The 23,391-nt window shown below is 39.2% G+C and overlaps 1 protein-coding gene across 1 annotated transcript in view; it reads right to left on the reverse strand.

The window, feature by feature from the left end:
- Positions 1 to 430: 430 nt before the first annotated feature.
- The window catches only part of ADAM7 (ADAM metallopeptidase domain 7), a 61,178-nt gene continuing 38,217 nt past the window's right edge, over positions 431 to 23,391 (reverse strand). Inside the window, exons 17-24 of the mRNA XM_069573697.1 lie at positions 20,518 to 20,598; positions 19,004 to 19,082; positions 17,989 to 18,094; positions 17,511 to 17,610; positions 11,817 to 11,873; positions 5,908 to 6,022; positions 5,732 to 5,812; positions 431 to 603 (exon numbers count right to left, since the gene is read on the reverse strand). Of these exons, the coding sequence (XP_069429798.1) occupies positions 431 to 603; positions 5,732 to 5,812; positions 5,908 to 6,022; positions 11,817 to 11,873; positions 17,511 to 17,610; positions 17,989 to 18,094; positions 19,004 to 19,082; positions 20,518 to 20,598 (792 nt within the window). The remainder of the gene's footprint in view (positions 604 to 5,731; positions 5,813 to 5,907; positions 6,023 to 11,816; positions 11,874 to 17,510; positions 17,611 to 17,988; positions 18,095 to 19,003; positions 19,083 to 20,517; positions 20,599 to 23,391) is intronic.

Genomic DNA, 23,391 nt, shown 5'->3' on the forward strand with positions numbered 1-23,391 from the left:
GGCTTTTCACATCAGGTGGCCAAAGTATTGGAGTTTCAGCTTTAGCATCAGTCATTCCAATGAATATTCAGGACTGATTTCCTTTAGGATTGACAGGTTGGATCTCCTTGCAGTCCAAGGGACTCTCAAGAGTCTTTTCCAACACCACAGTTCAAAAGCATCAATTCTTTGGTGCTCAGCCTTCTTTATGGTCCAACTCTCACATCTGTACATGACTAATGGAAAAACCATAGCTTTGACTATATGGAATTTGTTGGCAAATTATTGTCTCTGCTCTTTAATATTCTGCCTCTGTTGGTCATAGCTTTTGTTTCAAGGAGCAAACCTCTTAATTTCATGGCTGTCATCATCACCTGCAGTGACTTTGGAGCCCAGGAAAATAAAGTCTGCCACTGTTTCCCCATCTGTTTGCCAGATGTGATGGGGCTGGTTATGCCATGATCTTTGTTTTTTGAACATTGAGTTTTAAGCCAGCTTTTTCACTCTCCTCTTTCACCTTCATCAAGAGGCTCTTTAGTTCTTCGCTTTCTGCCATTAGGGTGGTGACATCTGCTGTACCTAGAATAATAACCTCCAATACAGCAAGGATGCAATGAATCCATGCTGAATAATGGAGTAAATGGATAATTAAAGAAGCAGAACCTAAATGGTATTAATCCATATTTGCTATATATTTAGTTATTTTAAGCCATTTTTCCCCTCTGAAATGTATAAGGATTATTGGTCTCCGTTTCTAGATTTTTCCTGTTTGCTTAAAGAGTTACTTTAAGTGAGGGAGTTCCTAGTGAAAAAGATCATGTTTTGGCTATTCTGTGATCCTGGGAATGATTTTCATTGTAACACTCTCTTTTTTAAATTAACTTTTATTGGAGTATAGCTGCTTTACAATGTTGCATTGGTTTCTACCATACAGCAAAGTGAATCAGCTGTATGTATTGTATACATGCATTCTCAGTCAGTCGCTCAGTCATGTCCGACTCTTTGGGATGCTTTGGACTGTAGTCTGACAGGCTCTTCTGTTCAGTAGGATTTCCCAGGCAAGAATACTGGAGTGGGTTACCATTTCCTCCTCCAGGGGATCTTCCCGACCCAGGGATTGAACTCTCATCTCCTGGGTCTCCTGCTTTGCAGGTGGATTTTTTTTTTACCTGCTGAGCTACAGGGGCAGCCCTGTATGTGTACATATATTCTCTCCCTTTTAGATCTCTCACTCTTCTTCTGAGAGTTGAATATCCAAGTGAACCCAGGGTGCAATTGGCATTACACTGGACTTATGACTGCTAATTCATTTCTGAAGGTGGGATATTGCGTGTCAAGTGTCCACCTGGTGTTATTTTCAGCATAGAACCTGTTACACCACCAAGGCAGCATTAATGAGATGGAATGAATTGATTTCTACTCTGGATTGACCAGCACGGCCTCAATACTGTGGCATCAAATGTGCTCTGTGTGCTACTTGGAAGATATTTTTTTTTCATTCCTTCAGTAGCATAAACACTCTAGTAGGTAACAATATCTAAATCCAAGTCTCTCTTCAGACAGAGCACCACACACATTTCTGAGATCAAACTCATCTCCATTTACTTTCCTTGGACCTGAATAAGCATGTCCCTGAGTCAGGACCTCAGGTTTTTAAAAAAATTTTTTTAATTTCACCATTCCTGGGTCATCAGTATAAGCTATTATATCAAGAGCCTGATGCTGATAAGGTAAGAGAATGGAAGAGTTTAAATATGAGATGAGAATAATTTTTATTATTTCTTTATTTATTGAAATAAATGGGACATTGTTATCTTTTTAAAAAATATTAAAAATATATATTTTGGCTGTGCCACGCAGCATGCAGAATCTCAGTTCCCTGATCAGGAATCAAATGCTTGCCCCCTGAAGGGGAAGCTCAGAGTCTTAACAACCAGACTTCCAGGGAAGTCCCAAGAATGATTTTTAAATGCTGGATGATTTGCCTAAAATCATTTGTTTTTCTATCTATTGAGCCTTTTCTGAGTCCAGCTGGAATGATGACAGACCTTTGAATATTTCCTTCCCTCTAATCATTAGCTTGAAGAACCTGCAGAAGATGTGAAAATGAAATTGATATCTGCTGCTTTATGGCAAAGACACAGGCCCACCCACTGCACCTGGGTGGCAAACCACTTTCTAGATCAATGTTGCCTTCTCCAAGAATAAACTCTCAAGTCATTCTGTGACCACCTGTGATGCTGTTATCATCTTGGGGCATGACTCAGTGCTTAGTAACTAAGTTGTGTCTAGTTCTTTGAAATCCCACGGACTGTAGCCCACCAGGCTCCCCAGTCCATGGGATTTCCCAGTCAAGAATACTAGTTCAGTTCAGTTCAGTTTATTTCAGTCGCTCAGTCATGTCCGACTCTTTACGACCCCATGAATCGTAGCACACCAGGCCTCCCTGTCCATCACCAACTCCCGGACTTCACTCAGACTCACATCCATCGAGTCAGTGATGCCATCTAGCCATCTCATCCTCTGTTGTCCCCTTCTCCTCCTGCCCCCAATCCCTCCCAGCATCAGAGTCTTTTCCAATGAGTCAACTCTTCGCATGAGGTGGCCAAAGTACTGGAGCTTCAGCTTTAGCATCATTCCTTCCAAAGAAATCCCAGGGCAGATCTCCTTCAGAATGGACTAGTTGGATCTCCTTGCAGTCCAAGGGACTCTCAAGAGTCTTCTCCAACACCACAGTTCAAAAGCATCAATTCTTTGGTGCTCAGCTTTCTTCAGAGTCCAACTCTCATATCCATACATGACCACTGGAAAAACCATAGCCTTGACTAGACAGAACTTTGCTGGCAAAGTAATGTCTCTGCTTTTCAATATGCTATCTAATTTGGTCATAACTTTTCTTTCAAGGAGTAAGCATCTGTTAATTTCATGGCTGCAATCACCATCTGCAGTGATTTTGTAGCCCCCAAAAAATAAAGTCTGACACTAGAGTGGGTTACTATTTCCTCCCGCAGGGGTTCTTCCTGACCCAGGGACGGAACCCGCATCTCCTGCATTGGCAGGCAGATTCTTTACCACTGAGCCACCTGGCATGACCAGTCAGCCTCAAAACTGGAGTGGGGAAGAGTTCAGATTGTGGCTTTGGTCTGAAGCATATGATCAGATTTTTTTGTTTTGCCATTTAAAGCTGCATATATGGGGACCGGTTATGCTTAGTTTTCTCATCTGTAAAATAATACTGGTCACAAAGCTTTGCAGTGGACATCCCACGGTGAGTGTATAAAAGTCTGGAAGTTTAGACCTGGAGTCTAAAAGGGTGCAGTACAAATGTCCTCTCTTTCCTTACCTATTAAAGATGACCATTCATCTGGTGCATTCTTTATTCAAGCAAGGAAGAAGCTTTCATTAGAGACTCTGCCTCTGTATTGATGCCTACCATCCCCTGACACATTGCCTCCTTTCGAGTGTCAATAATTCTGCTGGTCTTCCTTCTCTGCACAGATGGTGGGGCAGCATCAGACAGCTTTCCTCGGCATGCTAAACTGAAGTAGAACATCACCCAGAGAGAGCCCTGTCCTGTTGAGAAAGCATCTTCCAGAACCTAGAAAGTAAAGGTGTTAGTAGTGTGTTGGACTCTTTGTGATACCATGAAATGTAGCCTGCTAGGCATTTCTGCCCATGGTTTTCTCTAGGCAAGAATACTGGAGTGGATTTTCATTCCCTTTTCCAGGGGATTTTCCTGACACAGTGATAGAACCCAGGTTTCCTGCATTGCAGGCAGATTCCTTACCATCTGAGCCCCCAGGGAAGCCAGAACCTAAAGTAGTTGTAAAACACAGAAAAGATTCCAGGATCACAAGCACCCCCTAGGGAGTGGCCAACAGAATGGTAAAAGGAATTGGAGCCTCAGCTGTATCCCCAAACACAGCCCTCTGTGAACAACAGCATCGCAACTAGCGATTGCCTAAATTGAGGGGTCACTACTGGGTGGATTCTCTTGTCTTTCTTGGCTGTGTAAACATATGAATCATTGTCCCTGTGGCTCCAAAGGTTAGGAAGTTTGCTGGATGGAAAATGAAAGTGGGAGTGAGATATATTCATTTCCTTTCCAGGAGTCTGAAATTGAAGGAGTCTGCCTTTTCCCTGTCAAAATTATATTTACCCGAGAAGCATGGGAGTGATTGAAAGCATACTCTTTGCAGTTAGACTTCCTGGGTCGATGTCCTGACTATGATATTTAATCAGCTAGCTCTCTCTCTCAGTGGATTATTTGACTCTTGATCTTAATTTTTCTCAAACTGTAAAATGAGGATAATATTAGCTCATATGTATGAATGTAAGAGTGAGACCATAAATAAAGATGAGCACTGAACAACTGGTGTTTTTGAATTGTGGTGCTGAAGAAGACTCTTGAGAGTCCCTTGGACAGCAATGAGATCAAACCAGTCAATCCTAAAGGAAGGCAACCCTGAATAGTCATTGGAAGGACTGATGCTGAAGCTGAAGCTCCAATATTTTGGCCACCTGATGCGAAGAGCTGACTCATTGGAAAAGACCTTGGTCCTGGGGAAGACTGAGGGTGGGAGGAGAAGGGGACGACAGGATGGGGTGGTGAGATAGCTTTACCACCTCGATGGACATGAATTTGAGCAACCTGCAAGAGATAGTGGAAGACAGAGGACTCCATGAGATCACATAGAATACAGTCCATGAGATCACAAAGAATTGGACTCGACTTAACGACTGAACAATACTCACAGAGTTGTTTCAATCTAAAAATGAAATTATGCTATTAAGTGCTTAGCTTAATGCTTAACAAAGAGCATGCCCTCCATAAACACCGTCTTTGCTCTCCTGGTAGCAAATCGCTGGTGCCCCTGGCTTTTGCAGTCACTTATCTAGGATTCTCTAAGATAGCTCTGGCATGGTTTCTTCCAGACTAGCCCTCTTTTTCCTATGTCTTTCGTCTCTGGAGACCCCCGAAGGTTTAAAGTTATATCTTCTTTTCTGAGCAATCGATATCCATTATGTATAGCTCAGGATAGCTTTTCCTGGAGAAAGATGTTAATGCATTCTGCCAAAGCCTTGAGGCAGCCACTTCCTTACATAATGGCTTCTGAGTTTCCTAAAAGCCTGACCTTCAGTCAGAAAGTGATCAGGAAGCTGCCAATCAGCTCAGTCTTCCAATTATTTCTCAGTCTTTGGTGATGATCCATCATCATCGAGGGTCCACCGTTGAGTCCCACAGTCACACAGACTGTGGCTTCTCCTGACATTTAAAATGCATTAGGGGTACCTGGTTGGGGGAGGGGGGCAGTACCTTCAAGCATCCCTGGCCTCAGTGGCCAATCTGATGGACTCCAAAAAATTAGTAAACAAGATACTACAAAATTTAAAAACAAAAGCAAAACTCACAAAAGTCTTCAGGAGACTGGGTTATTTGGGGCTATTGACAAGTCAGCTTCAAGAAGACTGGATTTCAAAACAGAGCAAATAGGATTTGTCTTTCCAGTTAGAATCTCCAATCAAACCTTTCAGGCTGCCAACCTGGCTCTCCTTTCTTTTCAGCGAAATGCTCTTTATTTTCTCCCTCAACCCACGATCCTGGCAGACAGGGAAGTTTTGTCTGTCAAAATTCACCAAGAGCTACTTCCTTAATAATCAGGAAGAGGACTTTAACAAAATTCTTAGTGAGTTAGTTTAAAGTCACTGTTTCCTACGACTGGTGTCTAACAAAGGAATGGAATCAGGCTACCTGCTCGATTTAGTTTTCTATGTCGCCTCCTAGTGACCCTTTCTAGGAACTTCATTGATGGGTTATCAGGTACCGAGAGACCTGCCACAGAAGTGGCAGGGAAATGTTTCGCTTTCCTCAGAATGATTTCACAATTTTAGCACATCCAAAGTCCATTTTCTAAATTCCACAATCACCTATCAGTCCAGATGCATTGATAAAGAGGCAGAGTGGCTCTATATCTGATTGATATTTGAGAAGACAGTCAGTCAATTCTCTGTAATCACAGTTCGCATCCAGGAATTCAACCAACTGTGGATGAAAAAACATTGAAAAAATAAATTTGAAAGTTCCAAAAGGCAAAAATTGAATTTGCCACATCTCAGCTATTATTTATGTAGCATTTACATTGTATTTATAACTATTAACAAAGGTACTATTTTCTTTGCATTGAGTATTATAAGTAATATAGAAATGATTTAAAGTATACATTTGCATTGCATAAGTCTTAGACTCTCAGTCTTGTTAGTCGCTCAGTCTTGTTAGTTGCTTAGTCTTGTCTGATTCTTTGCGACCCTACAGACTGTAGCCTGCCAGGAGCCTCTGTCCATGGAATTTCCCAGGCAGGAATACTGGAGTGGGTAGCTATTCCCTTTTCTATGGGATCTTCCAGATCCAGAGCTGGAACCCAATTGTCCTGCACAGCAGGTGAATTCTTTACCATCTGAACCACCAGGGGAGCCCATAGGTTGCATGCAAATAATAGGGAAAAAAAAAGGAACAACTTCACCATTTTACGTAAGCTACTTGAGCTTGGGAGGAGGTTAGTCTCCCGGGGGAGCCTGGAACTAATCGTCCGTTGATACCCAAGGAGGACTGTAATGGATGCTACTGGGAATGTTGCGTTTGTTTTAGTTTGTGTTGTTATCACTGCAGTCCTAGACTTCCCTGGTGGCTCAGAAGGTAAAAAATCTGTGTGCAATTCAGGAGACCTGGGCTCTATACCTGAGTTGGGAAGGTCCCCTGGAGAAGGGAAGTGCTCACTGCAGTCCTGGCAGGACTGATGTAAAAATATACTTGATATTCCTTGGCACCATAACATTTAGATAATATAGTGTAACAAATATAGATTTTAATTTATTTTTTCAGAGGATATTTTAAAATGACTTGCAGAAACTTACATTGCAGAATTCATCCCCTGCCCATCCTTCACCCTTTGAGATGTACAGCCACTAGTATCTCTGATCAATTTGACTTCTTTTTATATTTTATACTGTTTTTTCTATGGGGTTCCCTGATCCTGCATCACTCAGTGGTTGGAGATTTGGGCACTGGTTTTGTCCAAACGCTGGGAGCCTATAAACCTTTGGCCCTCAGCCACTGATCTGCATGTGGGCTGGGGAGCATAGTCAGGGTTCAGCTGGGTTTCGCTCCAGTCTTGGATTTTCCTCTTTGTGGTGTTCTCCTGAGTACTCAACGCCCAGGCAGGTCTTTCCCCAGTTATCTGGGAGGATGTGGGAGGAGCATCAAACCTACCATGCTTCTCCTATGCCCACATCCTTTTTGTACCATTTTAGGCTCGTCCACTCTCACCCTCCTCGTGATTACAACTTCAGTCTAACTAAGGTGCATCTTTGTCCTGTTTGTTTCCTATTGGCACTTTTAAAAATTAATTAATGAAAAATTAATTAATAATTAATTAAGTCTTATAAGTGGAATATAGTTGCTTTACATGGCTGTGTCAGTTTCTGCTGTACAACAAAGTGAGTCAGCCATATGCATACACATACCCCTCCTTTTGGGGATTTCCTTCCCATTTAAGTCACCACAGAGCACTGAGTAGAGTGCTGTGCTATATACACACACTGAGTAGTGTGTTCCCTGTGTTATACAATAGGTTCTCATGGCTGATATATGGTTTGAATTTCTTCTTCCCAACCCACAATGGCCCACTGAATGTCATTTAAAAAAATATAAATGCAAAATTAGATAAAAGGTCTTAGCGGCACATGTGATGGGCCCTGAAGAGCCCCAGATTCGTTAGCTTCCAGATAAATCCACCTCTGTCCAGGGCAGAGGGCACTTGACCTAAGTGCAGAGAACCAGTCTAGCATCTCAAGACACAACATTCCAAGCTGGCAGCAAGTTCAGTCTAAGCTGAGGCATTAATAAGGGTTGTTTATTCATGACTGGACAGCAAGATCTTCAGGGGGCTGAAGTGAAGGGCAGAGTTGCTAAGATAGTAGGTCTAGCAGGTGTGTCCATTCCAAGGAGGAGCCTTGACAGTGCTTGTGGATTCAAGGGATAGGATTCAAACCCTGAGGAAATGACAAGAGCCAGAAATTTTAGGGCTATAAAATAGTAACTGATCCGCAACCAGAGACAGAACTCTGTCTCCAAGGGGACCACTGGTTAGAGGTAGCTGTGAAAATGCTTCTGAGTCTGTAGACAGTATTAGAAGAAGATCCCTAGGAAATAGAGCAGAGAGAGGCATTTGAAACAAATGTAAAGTCTTGAAGGCCTAGGGTGAGTATACGGACGAGCATGATGAATATTACTTAAAATTAAAAAGAAGCTTAATTGTCAGAAGGCTCCTGGGGTTGTTTGAAAAACAGGGCAGCAGATTAGAAGTCTAGAATGATTATCTAGGCAGGAAGCAACGAAGTGGGAGCACTTAAGGAATTCCAAACATTTATAATTGGAGAGAGAGAAATTTGAAAAAAGAAAAAAATCACTACAAATTGGTAGTTAGTTGAATGTGGAGCCCAGGACAGAGGAAATGAGTGATGATGGAGAGTTTCCTGAAAGAGATGTGGGAACAATAAGGAAAGTAACAAATCAAAAACAAAATATGATTATTTTAAAGGGAGAATAAGATATCACCAAAATGTATATTGTTCATCAACACATGTATTGTTCAAGGGACTGGAATATGTGAACATCTCTCCATTTTGTCCATGAAAAAAAAAAAACAATTTATAGTTGATATACAAATGTTGTGTTAGTTTCAGATGTACAGCAAAGTGAATCAGTTGTACATATACATATATCCACTTTCTAATATTTTTCCCATATAAGTCATTACAGAGTACTGAACAGTTATCAATTTTTATATAGATATGTGTGTATATGTCAATTCCAATCTCCCGATTTATCCTTTCCCCCAGCCCTGTAATCATGTTTGTTTTCTACATCTGTGAGTCTATTTCTGTAAATAAGCTCATTTATACTTTTTTAGACTTCACATATAAGCAGTATCACATGATATTTGTCTTGGACATGAAGATTATTCCTTGCTTTAATGAGGCTAGTGTATATGATACAGACTTTTTCTTTTTTTCAAAAATTTACATAAAATGTTTCAATTAGCATGTTTTGCTTTAAGCATGCATTTATCAGTATTCTTTCTCAAGGAATGGCTTTAATAAGACCAGATGCTTATTGAAAGCACACTAGGTATAAAGTGCTGAGTCACTGCTATCCTTTGCTGATTTAACTAGCTCCTCCCATCAACCAGTCAACATTGCAACAGAAATTCACCAGGAACAACCAGCTTTCTTCTTTCATTTGCAGCTTTTATTTCATTGAATCAGAAAATTTGCATTTAGCACTTAAAAACTTTATTTCAGTAAATGAAAAAATGATTGCAGCTAGCTTGAGCAGTTAAGAAAAAAGAAAATAGAGAATATGGGAGAAAATGATGAGATGCACCCTTATAAGAAAGAGCTGAAATCATTCCCAGGACAATCCCACATACCAAAATCAAATGGAAACAGCACAGAAATGCCACACTGGAGTGCTCAAACCCATATATTGCAAGGATCTCAAAAGCCTTCAAGGGAAATTGTATTTCCTCTCTGCTGGAGTCAATTTTTTGAAAATTTTGTACGTCTATGAGTTTTCTGGCTAGTTCTTAAAGAAGTCTAAAAAATTAAGGAAGTTAGAATTGACTTCTTGGCTTTTTGAATGACCAGGAGAGCTTCATGTTCTCTTTGGCCACCCTCACAAGTTTAAGAAAGATATGGTAGCTGAAGTGGCTATTCTTTTTCCTCCTTCACCGATAGGGAATGATCAGAACAGCCATTGACCTTTTAATTAGGTACTGGAATCTGATGCTTCCTGCATGGATTTCCTTGGCATCTCTGCAGGAGAGAACTTTATTTAAACCATAATTAGTGGTAATTATGAAGTACTTTTATGTTCCCAAAGAAATAACCTGTAATAAAAGATGTTTTCCTTCTTAGACTCAACATTGTAATTTACTTCCAAGTTTTGACTCATGTTTTAAGTAATTAGATTACTATTTTGTAAGAACATACTAGCGCAAGAAGAGTACTTATTGCTGTATGATGCTAAAGGAGCATGTGAAAAGGGATAGATTTTTTTTGTATATTAGCATATGTCTAAGCCACAGGTTGTGAATTCTACAAGTAAACATTATAGAAAGATGCTGTTTCTCTTCTGCGTGTTCTGTCTGGATAAAGAACAGCTGAGAAACTATCAGAATTTGTGTAGCAAATATCTAGGGAAGGTTAAGAAGATCTTGCTTCCAGGATCCTCAGCCTAGCCTCGCACAGCCATTTTGGATATCCAATTTCAAGCTCTAAATAAAAAGAGATGGTTAAAAATGAATTATTTTCTGCAAAATCTATAAGCATGTTATATTTCAGTGATTCATTTATATCTGCTAATTACAGTAACCTTTTCACATTCTGTTTGTACTACATTTATCCTGCTTTCCCAGATCTCCTTAGCCATGGCTGATTAAGCAGTTATTGTAAAATCGACCAGTCTGTCACAGAAGAAAGAAAGCCATTTTGTTTTTTAATACAGAAAGGCAAACAGTCTGCTTGTCCTAAGGACCGTCTCTCTCCGCTCTCCAATATGAGGCCGCTTCATCTTTGTGGAGTGGAAGGATCGCTTGAAAACATTCCTGGCAGCTCAGCAGTAAAGAATCTGCCTGCCAATGCACGAGACATGGGTTTGATCCCTGGCCCAGGGAAGATCCCACATGCAGCGGGGCAGCTAAGACTGTGCACCTCAACTACTGAGCCCGTGCTCTAGAGCCCATGCTCCGCAACAAGAGAAGTCACTGCAATGAGAAGCCCACACACCCCAACTAGAGAGGAGCACCCGCTAGCCGCAGCTAAAGAAAAGCCTGCACAGCCTCAAAGACCTAGCACAGCCAAAAATAAAATAAATAAAATTATATTAAAAAAGAGCAAATTTCTAAAAAGCATTTCCTTCTCCATCCCCAAAGGGAAAGTGTAATGGGCAGGATTTCCAGTAAGAATGCTTTCTAGGGAAAACCCTCCTATTAACCCAGTACTTTGTAGGGACTCAAGAAAAGTCAATGAATGGATGAATGAGGGAATGAAAACAAGAACTCTAAAATGTAGTCAGTCACACAATGCTCTTTTGTCTCCCTTTGGCAAAAAATACAAATTTTTGATTAATTTTCTATCATTAGACATAGTCATTCAAAATAAAATTATCCATCAGGTTTAGTGAATTATTGATTTTTAAGTGAAAGCTTTAGCAAAGCAATCATGAAGCAAACTGTTCCATTAGAAAGGATAACTTTTCTATAATTGTTTAGTTGCTCAGTCATGTTGGACTCTTTGCAATCCCATGGACGGTAGTCTGCCAGGCTCCTCTGTCCATGAGATTTCCCAGGCAAGAATACTGGAGTGGGTTGCTATTTCCTCCTCCAGGGGATCTTCTTGAACCAGGAATCAAACTCTCATCTCCTGTGTTGGCAGGCAGATTCTTTACCACTGAACCACCAGGGAAGCCCATTTTCTATGATTACCAGTATTATCATATCTTTATTTTGTTTTTGTTATTATTTCCAAAATGTATTCAGACTCTGACATTGTTAAATTCTAGCTTGCTCCTTTGGTAAGGTTGAAAAGTCCTGGACTAAAATGAGCACTGCTGAATTATCTGTGAGACATTTAAGCACATCACAGAAAACAATTTTAATCACTTCAATCTTTTGATAAGAACAGAGAATCTCTCCAATCAATGAGTAGGCAAAAAAAAAAACCCCACAAAAATAAGCTAGCATTTGAAAAGGAGGGGACGATTTGATGTGGGAACTTACCATTTGGGCGCTTGAATTGGAATTTGCCATTCCTCTGTGCTCTTTATTTGCAGATTTCTACAATAAACATTTTGTTGTGTCAGGAACTGAAGCAGAAGATATCATGCACAGAAACACATACACACTCAGACCACCCCTTTTTGATCCATGAAAAACTAAGCCTGTGTAGGAATGAAGTAGGCAAAGGTGGGTGAGGGTGGGGGTAGTACTGGTTAAGGGACGTTTTATCAGAAACCATGTTTTCTTCTTAGCCTTGCTGTAACTCCAACAGACAGTGCCACCCTGCCTGTCCAGCACTCTCTGAGACCCTTTTGTGAGATATGAGGATTCTGTGAAGCCACAGACTGAACACTATCTTGGTCACCCCCTTCTATCCATTAAAGAATGCATAATGAGAATTGCTGATTTTATAGAGATATAGTTGAGCATCTTGGTGATTAGCACCCAGGTCTAAATAATACATGTTTATGTGTACTTGAGGATACAGGTGCAGATAAAGACTCCAGTGGTTCAGGTGATCTTAGAGACCCTGTAATCTCTCTCTTCTTTTTGAATCTAAGTAAATGATGACTTCAGGAAGTAAGCCCATCAAAGACACTGGAGATTATGAGATATTGGTGCATATTCAGAGATTGCATGATTCACTCAAATTTCCTCTCATGAATAATCATCTCCTAAAGAAGGCTTAGCACTGAAGAATTGATGCTTTTGAACTGTGGTGCTGGAGAAGATTCTTGAGAGTCCCTTGAACTGCAAGGAGATCCAACCAGTCAATCCTAAAGGAAATCAACCCTGAACACTGGAAAGACTGATGCTGAAGCTCCAATACTTTGGACACCTGATGCCCAGAGCTGACTCACTGGAAAAGACCCTGATGCTGGGAAAGACTGAGGGCAGGATGAGAAGGGGGCAGAAGAGGGTGAGATGGTAAGATGGCATCACTGACTCAGTGGACATGAGTTTGAGCAAGCTCCAGGAGATAGTGAAGAACAGGGAAGACTGGCATGCTGCAATCCATGGAGTAGCAAAGAGTCAGACACAGCTGAGCAACTGAGTAACAATAAGGTGGTAAAAATTGTAATGGAAACCTATAAATCTGAGCTAAGGAAAAATATCTGGGCTCATTTATCTTAAAGAAAGATGTACTTTACTTCTCTGCTTTCCTACTTATGTAATGTCTCTGTTTTGGCTCCATGTCTCTCATGCACGTGTGTGCTGATTTAGCTAACTGGTTCCTCTGTCATCAATACTCATTCGGGAAACATGCCTCCTCAGTTAGTGGAAAGCCCTCTGCTGCTCAGGGCCTCTCTGGAAGCCATCATTCAACTTGACCCCTGAGAAGCAGGGCTGGGTCTAGAGCAGGGTGAGCAAGGCATTTGTCCCAGGAATAACATTTAAGGGCTACAGACAAACTCTGTGATCACAGTAAATAACATGTTACTGTGTGTGTGTTTTTTTTTTTTAATCAGAACTAATTCCCAAGAATTCATGATGAGACAGTCAGTGTTTTAAACAAACAGCATCTGTGTACTTAACAGGAGTCATTGTACTCCTATCACTGTAATCCCAGCCTTGCCAAGAAGTTCCTACTTCTGCCCAGAGTCAGAGAGCTGTGTTATATCACTGGACCTTTTCAAGGAACTGATGAGTGGTTAAGTGGCACCAAGATTATTAGTGACATGGACACAGATTAGCACAACTAATAGAGAGGGGGGACATACCAAAGTGATGTAGTGCGGACTGGAGAAGCTGGTTGGAAGTTTCTCCAAGGACTCTGTGGTTCTTCGCTGCTGCTGAAAAGAGATACTCTTAAGCCTTCAGTTAATGCTCAAATAGGATTATTTCCCATGCCTACAAAATCAATTTTCGAGTCCTCCCTAGAATATAGTCTTAGTAAATGTACAAACGTTGAAACACACAGAGATAACATTCTTGCATATGTTGTCCTCTTGTGAAGGATGAGTCTAAGAACCTACCTATAAAGCAATCATACTTTAAAGAGTGGGAGTTTCTTTGCATGTGTTAGTGCTAAGTTATTTCAGACTCTTTGAGACCCCATGGACTGCAGCCCACCAGGCTCCTCTGTCCATGAGATTCTCCAGACAAGAATAACTAGAATGCGTTGCCATGCCTTCCTCCAGGGGATCTTCCCGACCCAGGGATTGAACACATATCTCTGTATGTCTCCTGCATTGCAGGCAGGTTCTTTACCACTAGTGCCACCTGGGAAGCCCAGGAGTTTTTTTACGTTCTGACCTAAGTTACCCTTTGTTAAGTGCTGTCTCTTAACCCTCAGTGGTTTTTATAATACAATCAGAAAGAATGGTTCAGTGGAAACAGAACTAGGGAGAGGCCCTGGGTCCCAAAATTCTAACCAAGCATCATTAACATAACTGAAAAAGGATCCCAAACACCATCTTTCCCCAAATTATAGTTTTCCTAAGAACTAGCCTTTTGATGGGTAACTAATGTATCAAACAGGCATCAGTTGAATAATTATTATTTATATAATTTTATGACAGATAATACAAAAAGCCTAAACAAGAGATGCAAGGACTCAAACTGTCCTATAAAATCTGCTGCTGCTGCTGCTAAGTCGCTTCAGTCATGTCCGACTCTATGTGACTCCATAAACGGCAGCCCGCCAGATACCTCTGTCCCCTGGGATTCTCCAGGCAAGAACACTGGAGTGGGTTGCCATTTCCTTCTCCAATGCATGAAAGTGAAAAGTGAAAGTAAAGTCGTTCAGTCGTGCCCAACTCTTAGTGACCCCATGGACTGCAGCCCACTCGGCTCCTCGGTCCATGGAATTTTCCAGGCAAGAGGACCAGAGTGGGTTGCCATTGCTTTCTCTGGTCCTGTACAATCTACACTTAAATATATCATGCTATGTGCATGTGTGTGCTCAGTCGCTTAGTCATATCTGACTCTTTGTGACTCCATGGACTGTAGCCCGCCAGGCTTCTCTGTCCATGGGATTCTCCAGGCAAGAATACTGGAGGGGTTGTCATTTCTTCCTCCTGGGGATCTTCATGAATCATGGATCGAACCTGCGTCTCTTAAGTCTGTTTCATTGGCAAGAAGATTCTTTACCACTGTGCTACCTGGGAAGCCTCATATTATTCTATATGGTTAAATTCAATCAAATATTTATTAAGTTCTTCTTCTAAGTTCCCCCGTTTAACTAAAATTTTGGATATCTCTTAAGGATTTTGTATTCTAGAAGTGCAACAAATATGCCCCAGGCTCTATCTGAACCTCTGGTAACTATTTATCATTGATCATGTGGTCAGAGGATGAGATGGTTGGATAGCATCACCGACTCAATGGACATGAATCTGAGCAAACTCTGGGAGATAAGGGCTTCCCTGGTGGCTCAGATAGCAAAGAATCTGCCTGTAATGCAAAGACCCTGGTTCAATTCCTGGGTCGGGAAGATCCCCTAGAGAAGGGAATGCCTACCTACTCCAGTATTCTTGCCTGGAGAATTCCATGGACAGAAGACCCTGGTGGGCTACAGTCCATGGGACTGCAAAGATTCGGACATGACATAGTGACCGAACAACAGCAACATATAGTCAGACTACCTTCTCCCAACTACCTTCTCTGAGAGTGAAACTGGTTTGCATGTTAATTTAAAGAAAATGCAATTGGGAAAGTTACTGCAACGGTGCATGAGCATAGTAGATAATTAACAGACATTAGTGCTAAATATATACAAACATGGGGCTAAGTGCAGTTACATATAGTTTCTTATTTAACCCTGACATTGGCATCCTGTGTTTCCATATCAGAAAATCTCAGTGTAAGCTTAAAAAATAACCACACAATATTTTCTCTTCATCTGAGTGGACAATGAAGACTTGTTTCTTGGGGTCACTCTTGTCATAATAAAAAGTAAGAATGGATAAAAATGATAAATCATCTTATTACCACAGAAGGAGTATACAATCCTGAGTAAGAGAAGTTCAGTAAAAGCCTTCCTGCTATGTCATAGATATGTCCCTGGGGTATGGTGGGAGCTTGTTCTATAATACACAGGACTTATGGGAAAGGGAGAGTTGGGGCAAGCTCACTAACCAAAAAAAATTCCTAATTTTAAAACACTAACACCATTATATTTTCATTGGCATTTGCATCTATTAATAATCAGTTCATACTTCCTTCAAGAAATAGGTCCTTGTGGGCAGTTTCATTGGTATAATCTTGTCACCAAGTTTTCTTCATTGGTTTTTTTTGTTTGTTTGTTTTTTTAAGAATGCTTTTGTAGCTTCCTAATCAGCACTCACACTTGTTTTCCCCTACTGAGCCAAATACATTGGTAATCATAACTATTGTTAAAGGTAGTAAACAAGCCATGACTTGCTGGGATTTCTCCAGGATTGTCATCTTCTCCCCCCCACCCCCTCCACCCCCATGGGTATTATTTTAATAAGCTTTCCCTTTAAAGTAAAAAGATACACAAAGAAATATATGAATAGAAAGTGTTGAGATGGGTGAATTTTCACAAATGATCACATCTGGGTAACCAAGCCCCACCAAGATCAAAAAAAGAACTTTATTGCCACCCCTTACCCCTCCCCCCAATCCACTCTTCCCTGTGATAACAACTACCCTGACATCTAATATCATAGAGTGGTTTTGTCAGTTCGAACTTATGTAAGTTGAATTGTACAGTTTGCCTTTGAGTTTAACATGTTGTCTAGCAGTATGTTTGTGGTAGTAATACATCACCTACAATAATATGTTGTAAACATCAGTAGTTTGCCCATTTTTCCTTTTCTGTAGTGTTCCATTGTATGAGTATATAGTGAACTATTTTTTGTTACTAGATATTTGTATTATTTTTGGTTTTTGCAAATAATGCTGTTGGAACATTATTGTTGATGTTTTCTGATATGCACATGTACCGCTTTCTGTTGAGTGTATTCATATGACCGAATCTGCTAGATTACAGGGAATGTGTATGATCAGTTTTAGGCCATACATTCTATATATCCCCACTAATAATTGACATTATCATCCTTATTCATCTCTAGTCATTTCATGAGAAAATACAATACAGACAAAAAAACATACACAAAACAGATTCATGGCTTAATGAAACATTTAAGGTAAATACCCTTGTAATTACTAAACTGATTAAGAAATTTCAAGTTTCCCATCATTACTGCCGCTCACTTCCTATCCCTCTAAATTAACCACTTTCCAAACTTAAAGTAATGACCTCCTCCTTGCATACAATTATACTTTCACACCTGAATATTTATCTCTCAACACTATACACTGTACACTTTTAATTTTTATGAGAAAAAGACTTTTCCCAATATTTTTCTGCCACTGATTTCTAACAGAATTTTATTTTGAGGACATATTTTATATGATATCAACTCTTTCAGATTTATTAAGACTTGTCTTATATCTCAGTGGTGGTTTATATTTGTAATATTTTCCAGCTGTGCACAAATTAGTATTTTATTTAACCAATATATTCTGTTCAGAAATAAGTCTTGATTTATTTGAGTCCTGCCATTCTTTCCTTCCCTACGTGTTTATAGAAGATCATTGATGTGGAATCATGTTAGCTAGTCTTCTACATTTCCCACTTCACTTAGCTTAGGGATAGTTCACTTCAAACATACATATAGCTACTTTTGTAATTGATTAAAACTACTGCAATCAATATTTTCTTACATGTAGAGGATGAATATCAGGTAAGATGGGCTCATTCCTTGTCTGCTGCTCATCACCAAAGTATCCTTTATTCTCCACTCCTAGGGTTTCTCGAGGTGGGCTGTCAAGAAGGAACTGAATATTGATACCAGCTATAGCATGGGATAAGCCTGTGGTTAATAGTAAATCATCTAGGAGATTTTTAAAAGACTGATTCATACTCATGTGCCACTCTATAACAATTACATCTGAAGGAGGAACCAAATTTAGTGTTAAAAAAAAAAAAAGACAACTTGTAATTCTGATGTGCAGAGAAGTTGGGAACCATGGGGTTAACATCTGAATGAGAATGAAGTGTGTAAAGGCTCAACTTGTTACACTTTTACTTGGTCTTCAGTAAGAGGCTTATACCTTCTTCCCATCAAATATTCTTTGTGGCCACAAAGTTTATATTGTCTCGGTAATGGTCCCCTTCAACACATAAAGAATACAGACCTACCTTTGAACTTGCTTCAACCTAATACATTTTTTGTAACGAATTAGTAATATGACAACCACAACACCAAAAATAACCAGGACAAGCACGACCACCAGGATGGAGATATCTGTAACATTAAAACACATGAGCTTCAACCAAGACATCAACCTTGGAACAATGGAATCTTAACATTTAACTGAGAAGTTACAGTTATGTTTCTGTCTTCCTTAAAGGACTTTAATTCTACCCTCCTCTGTTTTTTTTTTTTTTAATAAAGTCAAAGACCAGGACATTGTACAAATTATTATCTGTATTAGGGATGGACACTCCACCCAAGATTCCATTATGTTTAAGAGAACCCCAGTTAGTGGGAAAACTTGGGTTATCAGTGATTAACTGACTATAGAAAAGGCCTTACTGGGTTAAGGGTTCTTGGAGGAACTAATCCACATTTAAGTGGAAGAAGATACATTTATTCCAGATCAATTGTAGTAAATTCAAACTTGGGTATTTAAACATTAACAATAACAAAAATATCATACAAATCCATACAGAAATACAACACATGTGTAGCAGACCTGGTATATAAGCAGAAAGTATTTTCACTGGTGAGGTTTCTGATATATGCAAGATATTATGCATACATACTTTGTTGTTTTATTGTTTAGTCACTAAGTCGTGTCCAACCCTTTGTGACCCCATGGACTGTAGCCTGCCAGGCTCCTCTGTGCATGGGATTTCCCAGGCAAAAATACTGGAGTCAATTGCCATTTCCTACACCAGGGGATCTTCCCAACGCCGGGATCAAACCCATGTCTCCTGCACTGGCAGGTGAAATCTTTACCACCCAGCCACCAGGCAAGCCCCTATATATTTTTTAATGATTAGTATTTATTTATTTTTTGGTCACAGTTCACAGAATGCAGAACTTCCCTGACCAAGGATCGAACCTATGCCCCTTTCAGTGGAAGCACAGAGTCTTAGCCACAGGACCACCAGGACGTTCTAAGATAGTATATTATTCCGGGATACTCACTGGTAATATTTAAGGTTTCCTCCCATTCCGTAGATGCCTGAATTCCCTCGCACTGACACTCAGGTTCACCATCATCCACCTGGAAGAGACATCAATCACATAATTCATCACATGACTGACACAAAACTTGTGTTTTCCACCTCATTCAGCTTAGTGTTCACACACACCCAAAATACACACACCCACACACTCACGCACTTTTTATTAATTAACTAATCCAAAATCAAGGTTGGGAAAAATAAGACAATAAAATACAAGGAGCAGCTATCTTTGAAGATGGCCTTGGAGCAAGAGAAGGATTCTGACAAATTTGAAACTGAATGAACCAGATGGTTTGGCTTATCTTTCCAGAAGCCATCAGTCCTATTGAATGAATAGCTCTTGCTAAAGTTGGGCATATCATAGACAAAGAGAAGACTTCAACTAGATTTAGTGAGATGACATTAATGTGAGAAAAAAAAAAAGCAGTGGCATAAATGTTTACTTCATCCAAAAGCATCGTGTAATGGTTAAGGACATACACTGTTTCTATACTGAAAGCTGAGCTTTTCCTTCCATAGAATATCAGTGTGATTGCTTCACAATCTCTAAAAGAGGGCATAGGAATAGTACTTATCTTTTAATGTGATTATGAAACTTTTAAAATTTAATATATACATGAAACTCTTGAAAGAGTACAGTTCTATATAAGTGTTACTGATTAATTTGATTTAGGAAAGATGTTACCCACAAAAGCAAACTGCTAGATACTGCTAGTATTGAACAGCGTCAAAATGAGTGAACAAATTGTTGCTTTTTTTGTTTGTTGTTTGTTTGTTTTTCTCAAAAGCTTTGGGCAAATGTTTGGTGATGGACAGGGAGGCCTGGAGTGCTGCAATTCATGGGGTCGCAAAGAGTCGGACACAACTGAGCTACTGAACTGAACTGAACTGAATGTTAATACTGGTATAATTTAACTGTAAGAGAAATTTTGATAGATGCAACTTTTTAAAAAGATTTTTTCGGAAGTAGATCATTTTTAAAGTCTTTATTGAATTTGTTACAATACTGCTTCTGTTTTATGTTTTGGGTTTTGGGCCAAGAGGCATGTGGGATCTCAGTTCCTTGATGAGGGATTGAACCTGCATCTCTTGTATTGGAAGGTGATGTCTTAAGGTCTTAGCCATAGGCTGCCAAGGAAGTCCCAATAGACCCAACTTTAAACTTTTGGTTTAAACTTCATACATACATAAATTACTGGGTTTCTGGATTACCAGTCCAATAAGACATATACTTGCAGTATCGGCATTATCTGTGTATAACACTTGGTTTGGCTCTTTGGTTCAGTATTATTAATGCATGAAAAAATATGGATCCCAAATGCATATTTGATTTAAAAATCACCAAGCATACATATATACATATATATACACACACTCATGGGTGCACCTGTACTTATACACAGGCTTAGGAATGAAGTCTTGCGCAAACAAGTGACTGGTAAGACATCAATTTAAAAAGGAGTCAAACCTTACAGAATTTTCATTGCACTGAGCAGAGCAATCAGTTGAATTGTAGGCCTTTTCAATAGTCACGCATTCACCATTGCTGCACACCTAGAAATGAAGCCACCAAGATCAATTAGAATTACTCACTCAGAATTTGCATTATTTGTCCTCATGAAAAACCAAATGTAGAGTCTTCTGTTGAAGAGGAAATCTTCTATAAATGTTAAGTGGGTATTTGAAAAAAAAAACCACTGTACAGTCAAATATTGTTGTATACAAATACATTAATCATTATAATGTCTATGTCCTCATGACTTCTTCAAATGTTAACCTGTCAACGATTCTACCATTGTAATTGCAGCAATTCCTTTTATTATTTCTACCACATTTTCTTCTAATTTGATAAGGATCCATGTTTGTTATATCATAGTTGCTAGCTGGGCATTTTGTCAATGTCCATTAATCTTATCATTATGATTTATACTTATTAATTTTGTTTTAAATTATGCTTTTGGGGGGGTAAGTTTTATGACCAAATTACTGCTATTGCTCTTGGTTATTACCTGGCTCATCTTAGCTCATTTATTTGCAAAGAGTCAGACACGATTAAGGGACTAAACAAACAGTTTCTCTATCTAGAATTCCTATTAAATCTGTCTCAGATTTCTTAGAACTGCATTTCTTACTTTAATTCACTTTCTTTTCTTTTTAGAAACTTCATCTTAGTTTTCTTTTTTAAGAAGAATAGCTTTCAATTTACTGATTTTTTATAATTTTGATTCCATGGCTTACGGCATAAATTGCATAAAAGCAATTGTGATTCATTTTGTACTCTGAAGGCAGTGCTTCTGGATTTCAAATTGTATCATTTTTGTAAATTTAGTACCCTTTTAAAAAATTTTTAAATAATAGCATCTTTTATTTTTTTAATTAACTTTAGTGGTACATAGTTGCTTTATAGTGTTATATTTATTATATGTTATATATAATATATATGTTATGTTTCTTCTATGTTGCTATATAATGTTATATAGCCATTAAAATATACATTTAATTTATTTCTAAAGGATTTTCCTCTTTCTAAAAGTGTGTCCGTTTCACAGGAACTATCATCTCTGATTGCTCAGACTGTCTCCTTTGTTCACCATCCTGGTTTCTTTCATGGCTGTTTTCTAGTCTTCTTTCCTTATGTTTATGGAATGGGTTGTCTATATACATGATTAAACAATGAGAAACTTTGTTTTAAAACCCATGCTGACCTCTTTTCAAGGATTTCACGCTCAACCAAAGGAAAATGCTGAGATGTTTCTTATTTTTATTTTGCAATTCTGAATGTTTACTAAAGAGATAGCTACAGAGACCAATTTTGAGCAATTCTGTATGAGAGAACGAACCAACGAATTTCCTCTTTTCTCTACTCTTGTTCTCTCTGCAGTCTACTATCTTTCTATCTTACCTTCTCTTCCCTTTAATTTTTTTTTTTCTTATCTATGTTGTAAATTCTGTAATTTACAACAAGGAAAAGGGCACTTAGGTATTTAAACTGACCAAGTTGTAAATAGTATGACTAAGGAAAAGGGCACTTAGGTATTTAAACTGACCAAGAAAGAATAACTGCTAAGAGAAACTAAAATGCTTTTAAGGCATTTAAAGTTCCTCATGTCTAAAAAACTAGTAATTCAGTGTAAATATGAAAATGGCAAATTCTGTAGGTAGTGTCTTTGTGGTATCTCTATAGACTGGCGTTTGCTATGCTCGGCTTCCCTTACGAGGAACTGGTTTAAGACCCGACTGCGTTATGAGCAGTGCGCTTCTGCACTAAGCTTTCTCTTGATGGAAGCAGGTACTCTGCGCGGTGCTGGTGCCTAGTCACAGTGTGTTTGCACCGTCACCAAATGTTCCTTAACCACTGCTCCCCTTTCAACCTCTGCTTAATCCCAGTCACTCTATGAAGGGGACCTCATACTTTTGCTTGATACCTCTGGCTGATTTTCCTTACCTGAAATGAGCAGAAAATTATTTGGTAGTTTCTTTGAACTGATGCCTCACACACTCTGTTATTGAAAGCCCTCCACCTTTCTAGATTGTGGTTGGTACACAAACAAATTTTCATAACTATTGACTCCTCACCATTTTTATATTTATTTAGTCATTTTCATGAGGTGTGTAGCTCACTTGTGTCCGACTCTGTGACCCGTGGACTGTAGCCTGCCAGGCTCCTCTGTCCCTCTGTAGTTAAAATTATACACTTGAAATATAGATCTCTATGAAATGATTAACTTCTGATTCCTTTTTTTTTTTAAGAAATTAAGTCTTTATTGAATTTGTACAATATTGCTTATGTTGTTTATGTCCTGGTTTCTTGGCCATAGGGCATATGGGATCTTAGCTCCCCGACCAGGGATCGAACCTACACCCTCTGCATTGGAAGGTGAGGTGTTAACCACTGGACCAGCAGGGAAGTCCCTGATTCCTTTTTCATATGCTGAATTTTTACTTTCCAATTAATTTTTCTATCTCGTTATACAAATGATACTGTAATGTTTGTGGGTGGTGGTGTAGAGAGGGGGAGCCGTGTCATAGATACTTTTCAGTTTCAAAGTTGCTGATTTTAATACAGTATTATATTTTTCAAATACTCTGGTGCTTATAAACCTTGATGCACTGGTTATTGTTTTTATTATACATTCTCAAGTTTTCATCTCAGAGTGATAAAAACTTTCCAAATCTAGCTTCATTCTACCTGTTCGACTTAGTTTTCTACCATTTCACCAAAACTCCAATCACACTAAAACTGTCAGTTACCTGGATATGCCATATATTATGCTTTGTACCTTTGTATATTATGTAGGTATGCCTTTAAAAAAAACAGTATTTCCTCAAACCATGAATAAGATGAAA

Source organism: Ovis canadensis, chromosome 2 (genome assembly GCF_042477335.2).
Source record: "Ovis canadensis isolate MfBH-ARS-UI-01 breed Bighorn chromosome 2, ARS-UI_OviCan_v2, whole genome shotgun sequence".
Classification (NCBI taxonomy): domain Eukaryota; kingdom Metazoa; phylum Chordata; class Mammalia; order Artiodactyla; family Bovidae; genus Ovis; species Ovis canadensis.